Source organism: Charadrius vociferus, unplaced genomic scaffold (assembly GCF_000708025.1).
Source record: "Charadrius vociferus isolate BGI_N301 unplaced genomic scaffold, ASM70802v2 scaffold41, whole genome shotgun sequence".
NCBI lineage: Eukaryota > Metazoa > Chordata > Aves > Charadriiformes > Charadriidae > Charadrius > Charadrius vociferus.
The window spans coordinates 1,129,965-1,137,337 of NW_009647013.1; the positions used below are offsets into that span (position 1 = coordinate 1,129,965).

General features: G+C 55.1%; 1 protein-coding gene across 1 annotated transcript in view; it reads left to right on the forward strand.

The window, feature by feature from the left end:
• Positions 1-7,373, forward strand: part of NCOA1 (nuclear receptor coactivator 1) — a 79,498-nt gene that overhangs the window by 40,974 nt on the left and 31,151 nt on the right. Inside the window, 6 exon segments of the mRNA XM_009895459.1 lie at positions 622-799; positions 3,055-3,234; positions 4,326-4,421; positions 5,276-5,416; positions 6,296-6,443; positions 7,162-7,369. Coding sequence (XP_009893761.1) covers positions 622-799; positions 3,055-3,234; positions 4,326-4,421; positions 5,276-5,416; positions 6,296-6,443; positions 7,162-7,369 — 951 coding nt within the window.

Sequence of the window (7,373 nt, forward strand, 5' to 3'; positions counted from 1 at the left end):
GAAGAGCGTAAATCAGCAATCAGCCTTCTCGAGGGCTCCTCACTCGGGCTCTGCAGCTCCGAGCTTATTGCGTAGCACCGCAAAGCGTTACCTCCCCAGTACCACGGTAGGGAATTAAAAGCCTTGATGGTGTCCTCGTTAAAATAAGCAGAAGATCTCCCCGCGTTTTACGATTGACTCTGGGTCACGCTTGCCCTCCTCCTTTTGATTGTAGGGCTGAATTTGCCACTTGTTTCCTAAATGCTTGAAAAAAACCCCCTCGTTATTCTGCACGATGCAAAGGCTCTGTCGTTCTTGGGCTGTAATTAAGCAAATTGGGCATATGCTTAATTTCAGTGGCTTGCCAAATTCGAGCCTTCCTGACTGCTCTGGCCCTTGGAAGAGGATTGTTTCTCCTCCGCTGGCACCGTTCTTAGTGGCAGGGACGTCCTTAGCAGAGGAGGTTGCAGACCTGAATATGTGTTTTAAGCAAATGTGCTGTTAATTGATCACTGCTATGATACAGAGTGGGGATGGAGCCAAGGGGTGGGCGGCAGAGGAAGGTTGCCCATGGTCAAGGAGCATCCTGACCCGCTCCGGCACCCGCTGCCCGCACGCTGCCCGGCTTTATTCCCTTTGCAGGCGTTGGACGGCTTCTTCTTCGTTGTGAACCGCGAAGGGAGGATCGTCTTCGTCTCCGAGAACGTGACCAGCTACCTGGGTTATAACCAGGAGGAGCTCATGAACACCAGTGTCTACAGCATCCTGCACGTGGGGGATCACGCCGAGTTCGTCAAGAACTTGTTGCCGAAGTCTCTCGGTAAGAAAACCCTTGAGGTGGGTTTCTTAATCAGGTGGTGCCTGATTTTTTGCGCTGTCAAAAATGCTGTTGTGCCTTCAGCGACACTGGCCTTACGTTGTTTTAGAGACATATATTTTTTTTAATATTGTTTACTGTGAAATTCAGAGATAAACGCAAACCAGGTAAGGATCCGTAAGTCTTTGCCAAGTGAAATATCGATATCCTGGTCTCTAAATTGGAGAGACATGGATTTGACAAATGGACCACTTGGTGGATACAGAACTGGATGCACAGTCGCACTCAAAGAGTTGTGGTCAACGGCTCCATGTCCAAGTGGAGAGCAGTGACGAGTGGCGTTCCTCAGGGGTTGGTACTGGGACCTGTACTGTTCAACAGCTTTGTCGTGGACATGGACCGTGGGGTCGAGTGCACCCTCAGCAAGTTTGCCGATGACACCAAGCTGTGTGGTGAGGTAGACACGCTGGAGGGGAGGGATGGGATGCCATCCAGAGGGACCTGGACAGGCTGGAGAGGTGGGCCCAAGCCAACCTCATGCAGTTCAACAAGGCCAAGTGCAGGTCCTACAGCTGGGTCAGGGCAATCCCCAGCACAACTCCAGGCTGGGCGGGGAATGGCTGGAGAGCAGCCCTGAGGAGAAGGCCCTGGGGGGGCTGATTGACCAGAAGCTCAGCGTGAGCCGGCAACGTGCGATCGCAGCCCAGAAGGCCAACCGGATCCTGGGCTGCATCAGAAGAAGTGTGGCCAGCAGGGCGAGGGAGGGGGTTCTGCCCCTCTACTCCACTCTGGGGAGACCCCACCTGGAGTACTGCGTCCAGCTCTGGAATCCCCAACAGAAGAAGGACATGGACCTGCTGGAGTGTGTCCAGAGGAGAGCCACGAGGATGATGCGAGGGCTGGAGCACCTCTGCGATGAGGAGAGGCTGAGAGAGTTGGGGCTGTTCAGCCTGGAGAAGAGAAGGCTCCGGGGAGATCTTATTGCCGCCTTCCAGTGCCTAAAGGGGCTCCAGGAGAGCTGGGGAGGGACTTTTTACTGGGGCATGGAGTGACAGGACGAGGGGGAATGGCTCTAAACTGGAAGAGGGCAGGTTTAGATTAAACATGAGGCAGAAGTTTTTCCCTGTGAGGGTGGTGAGGCACTGGCACAGGTTGCCCAGAGAGGTTGTTGAGGCCCCATCCCCAGAGGTGTTGAAGGCCAGGCTGGAGGTGGCCTTGGGCAACCTGGGCTGGTGGGAGGTGTCCCTGCCCATGGCAGGGGGGTTGGAACGCGATGGTCTTCAAGGTCCTTTCCAACTTAAACCTTTCTGTGATTCTATGATGTCCTAAAGTACTTAAATCTGTGAGCACTGATCAGATGGAGCCTATAGAGGCTCAGGCATCATATTTTCCCTGTGGTTGCCCAGTTTAAGGCTGTGTAGTTTGTCTTTCCTCGGGTGTTACACGCCCCTCAGCTCTTCTTGTAGATCAGGTTGCAGGAAAACTTGATACTCTGCTGCTGGCGACATCATAGAATCGTGGAATGGTTTAGGTTGGAAGGGACCTTGAAGATCATCGGGTTCCAAGAAGGTCGAGTTCCTTGAAGATCATCGAGATCCAAATCACTCGGGTTGAATACAGATATCCATGAAGACGTTGTAGAGGAGTAGCAAAATCTTCCAAGTGGTGCCCAGAGGTTTTTGGGAAAGCCAGATTATGGAAAGCAATCAAAGGGGAAGGGTTTTGCTGCTGTGGTACCAGAAGGTCTCGCTGCTGACTTACTCCAGAAATGGGGAGAAAGCAAAGCAAAAATTCATTTCTATGGAGATGCTCGGCTGGACTTGCTGGAGAAGTCCCGGGAACATCACTTTGGAGGGATTTCAAGTACGACAGCAAGAGGCAGGAGTCTTCCCAAGCTCTGGAAGTGACTCAGAGACCCCGTGCCTCAGTTTCTCTGCCCGTAAGATGGAGCAATTAATAAATGTCATTTAGATGACTTTCGCAACGACGTGCTGATCTCATTTGGGGTTGTAGGTGCTTTTCAGGCTGCGTGGGTTTGGGCATGGGGTCTTCAGCAGGTCGGAAGGAGCCCCGGGGGCTGGTGGGGACCCCACCTCTGCTCTGGGCTCCCCCCTTACCTGGGCAGCGAGCTGGTTTCTTCCCCCATTCCAGTGCTTTTCCTTCTCTCCCCTTATCCGAGGGGTCCTCGGGAAGTCGAGGGGGGATGTGTGCCCAACGCAGCTCCTAATAATTCTTCTCCTCTTTTCTCCGCCCCCCAGTAAATGGAGTTCCTTGGCCTCAAGAAGTGACCAGGCGCAACAGCCATACCTTCAGCTGCAGGATGCTGATCCGGCCGCCCGACGAGCCGGGAGCGGAGAACCAGGAGGCTCGGCAGCGCTATGAGGTGATGCAGTGCTTCACCGTCTCCCAGCCCAAGTCCTTCAAGGAGGAAGGAGAAGGTAGGGGAGAGCATCCTCTGCTTCCGACCCCGCGTTCGGGCTGGGAAGGGCAGGAGGAGGACTGGGATGGGGATGGCAGTGCAGGAGGAGGACTGGGATGGGGATGGCAGTGCAGGAGGAGGACTGGGGTGGGGATGGCAGTGCAGGAGGAGGACTGGGATGGGGATGGCAGTGTGGGAGGAGGACTGGATTAGGGATGGCAGTGCAGGAGGAGGACTGGGGTGGGGATGGCAGTGCAGGCAGGAGGAGGACTGGGATGGGCTTGGTTATTCCTGGCCCGTCACAGTGGGTGCCCGGCACAGGTGAGACAGCGGGGGCGATACCTGAAGTTCGCTGCAGCTTCTTGCTCCCCCTTCTCCTCTGAGCCGATGCCCTCCAGCCGTCCCGGCTTCTCTGGCCCTCCAGAGCTGCCTCTGGGGCTGTTTGCAGTTGGAATTCCTTAAGGCAGGAACAGTATTTTATTACCCACCGAAGCCCTCTGGCTGCAGCACCTTCCCAGCAAGTGACGTGGGTGCCCGACACCCCACCGTGTGCCTTCACCGCTGCCAGACCACGGTGCTGCCTGCACGTTTTTGGGCTGAATCGGCTGCCTGCAGGCAGATCTCTGCCCGGGGACTCGGGACGGGCAGGGTTCTCTCAGCGCCGTGGGGGCCGTTGCTTTCCTGCAAGTGCCCTAACTCTCCTTTCGGTGTCCCAGCTATTATTTTCCAGCGCATTAGCTGGATTAATCCATTGCGGTTTACACAGGAGATCATGACTGGAAGGAATAAATTATGGTATTTTATGACCAAATACTTTGCCTGAAGCCGACAGTTGCTGGCTTTTAGTGCTGACTTTTATTGTACAATACTGCCAGATCCAAAAAGCCTGTACAATTAATTTCTCCAAGCACTGGAAACCTCTTTTCCAGCAAACTTTATAGAATTTAGGAAGAGCCTACTCACTTTGAAGGGCCGGAGGATTGCTCAGGATAAACACTTCCAGGGCAGGATGTGGCAATCAAGCCCAGCAGTGTTATTTTAATTAATACGTTGAGTGGTGGTTGTAACATCTGATTTCCTTGTTCCCGGTCCCTTCTCCTGCTTTGGCAGATTTCCAGTCGTGTCTGATATGCATTGCGAGACGATTACCTCGACCGGCAGCCGTCGCCCCTTCCGAATCCTTCGTGACCAAGCAAGACACCACAGGTAACGTCCCAGCGATGCCGGGGAGTCCTGGCTCCGGAGGATTAACTATCCCCGGGGGTCAGAGGCCAGCGGTGCAGTGCAGCACCCCATGGCATGAGCGTGGTCCTGTCCTTTGCAAATGGCAGCGCTGCCTGCTAGGAGGAAGGTGGTTGACACCTCAACTGGAGGCACCTCAACTGAGTTGACACCTCAGCTGGTCCAATGCACCAGACCCGTGCCCCGCACACAACCCCTCTCTGCACCTTTGGATTTTGGGGTGCTGTCGAGGTTGCTGATTGATGGGAATGAAACAGTCATCACCTTTCAGATTCAGGTTTGCTCTTGGCCAAATATTGCTTTCCAGTCATTCTGGTGACCTTCTTTCTGGTAGTTAATCATCACCCCGGACTTCCCTGCAGCCTGAAAATCCTTAATGAATATTTTCTATGCTCGCTGCTCCCTGCCCATGGCTGTAAAACAGCCAGCAAAGCTGCCTGGTGTTCCGTGTCGAGGGAGAAAGCAGGCAGCAGGTCCTGCTTGGAGGATCCCCTGGTGTGGGCACGGTGGCTGGCAGGGTGTCCCAGTGGGTGAGGGTGGGAATCTGGGGACCCCAGTCCTGGAGCAGCGAGGGTCCCATCATGCAAAGGTTCTTCTTGTCGGGTTTCGTGTCCAAGGTGTGTGTAGAGGTCTGTGTGTGCTCCAGAGCGAACTCCTTGAACTTCCACCTCCTTCTGGAGGACATCCTCGTGTGCTTCTGCCACTGCTGCCTGACACCAAATAGGACGTGGCTTCATTTTCCACACTTATGGACCTATTTGTGCTGAGGGACTTCTCATGCTGTGTTTGAGTAACGTGGCTTCTCTCTCTCCGCCCAGGTAAAATCATCTCCATTGACACCAGTTCCCTGAGAGCCGCCGGCAGGACGGGCTGGGAGGATCTGGTGCGGAAATGCATCTACGCTTTCTTCCAGCCTCAGGGCAGAGAGCCGTCTTACGCCAAACAGCTCTTTCAAGAAGGTAAAGGGCTCCTCTTCCTCGCTGGCGCGCTCTCCTGCCGAGCGGCGGGAGCTGCAAGGAGAAGTCGGAACACGGTCCTCCTTGCTGGATAAATGATTTCTGGAAAAACAAATGCTGCAATAACAATCACAAAGTGCCAAAGGGAGAGGGGAAAGGGCTGAGTAACGCTGGAGGAGCTCCTCCAGCCGGGAGGTTCCCTCTCACCCTTCAGGAAATATAGAATTGAAACAAATATGAGTTAAATATGGTTATTTTTATAATTATTTTTTTCCTGTGCCATCCTCAAACACCATCCCCAGCGTCTAAGCAGAAGAAACGGAAGCTCTGTCGACTCTTCCGTCAGCATCTTTGCTGTGTTGGCTCTTTGATGAGCATCTTTGCTTTGTTGGCGAGGATGCTCACGAGAGGGCTGGAGGGAAGGCGGGAGGTAGGAGCAGGAGGTCGCTGAGCTTCCGGAGAGCTGTAACTCTGCCAGGGCTGCAGCGGCAGTGTCCTGCTGCACCTTCCCAGCCTGGCTGGGCTTCATCAGCCTGGAGGCTGTACGCTGGTGATTGAGTGATTGCCTCGTCGGAAGCTCTGACCACTCAAGGACTGTGCTGGATGGATTTAGATTTAATCGCCGCAGGACACGGGTTTGGAGCTGGAGAAGCAGCTGGGAGGATTTGTGTGCCACTGTGGTTATTCGTAACCCTCTCGTTTTCTGGTTCTCTGGGGTTAGCCACCGTGCAGCATGTGGTTTGGGTTGCTGGGAAGGTGGTTGTCCCAGCAGGTCCTCCCTCTCCTCTGCTCCCTCCATCCTTCTCCTGGTGCTTGTAGGGTGTTGTGGGTTCTGGCTTGAGTTTCTAAGGGGGTTGATGTGTTTCTGGTTGTCTCCTTCAGTGATGACACGCGGCACGGCCTTCAGCCCCTCGTACCGCTTCACCCTGAGCGACGGGACGGTGCTTAGCGCCCACACCAAGTGTAAGCTCTGCTACCCCTCCAGCCCGGAGATGCAGCCCTTCATCATGGGCATCCACGTCATCGACAGGTACGTCCCCACCGTCCCGCTACCGAGCCATGCCAGTGCCCAGGTGGGCGATCCAGGAATCAACAAGCCTGTTCCCTGCAGTGGAAGGAGGATCCGCTGGTGATCCGTGATCCTGGTTTGGAGATGTGATCCCCACGAGGAATCTGAGGCTGAAAAGCAGCATGATGGCGGCTCTGTTGGCTCTTGAGTGTTCTTGTTTTGCAAAGACTTGGCCCCGGGAGTTCAAGGTGGAGATTTATAGCCGTGCTTCAGATTTCTGCCTTGCCCTGGAGAACTGAAAATATTTGGGGAGGGAGAGGCTCTGACAAACTGACAGGACAGGGAGGGGTGAGGCTGTCGACCTGGGCCACGCTGGGAAAGTGTGAGGGGGTGGGGGTGGAGGGGAATGCTGTCGGAGCACGGTCCTCCTCCAGCCATGTGGGAACGTAAGACCCAGAGAAGGTGATGCCTTCGGGCTTTACCCGGTGAGTGGCTGCAGTCCCAAGCAGCGTCCCATTTCTGGGGAGATGCTAAAGCTGCTGCACTCCATCCGTGCTACTGAAATGGATCCAGAAGCGCTGGTGGAGGTGGGAAGGCTGAGACCACCAGGGCTTGCGAGCTCCTGCTCTCCAGGCTTAGGAACTCTACAGCGTGGACGGGGGGCAGGAGCTGCCTGAGCGACACTGAAGGTTTGGGCAAAGCCTCTTGTGACTTTTCCTCTCCTTTTCGTCTCCTGCAGGGATCACGGCATGCTCTCACCCCAGGAGAACACTAACTCCGCCATGTCCCTTCCCCGGGTCAGCCCCTCGCTGAACCCCAGCATCTCCCCGGGGCAAGGCATGACCTTGCCGCCCTCCATCCCTCCCTCCAACGGCAGCATGTTGGCCACCAACGTGAACCAGCAGCCCGGCGCCGGCCTCCACAACAGCACCTCCAGCACCACCCCAACCA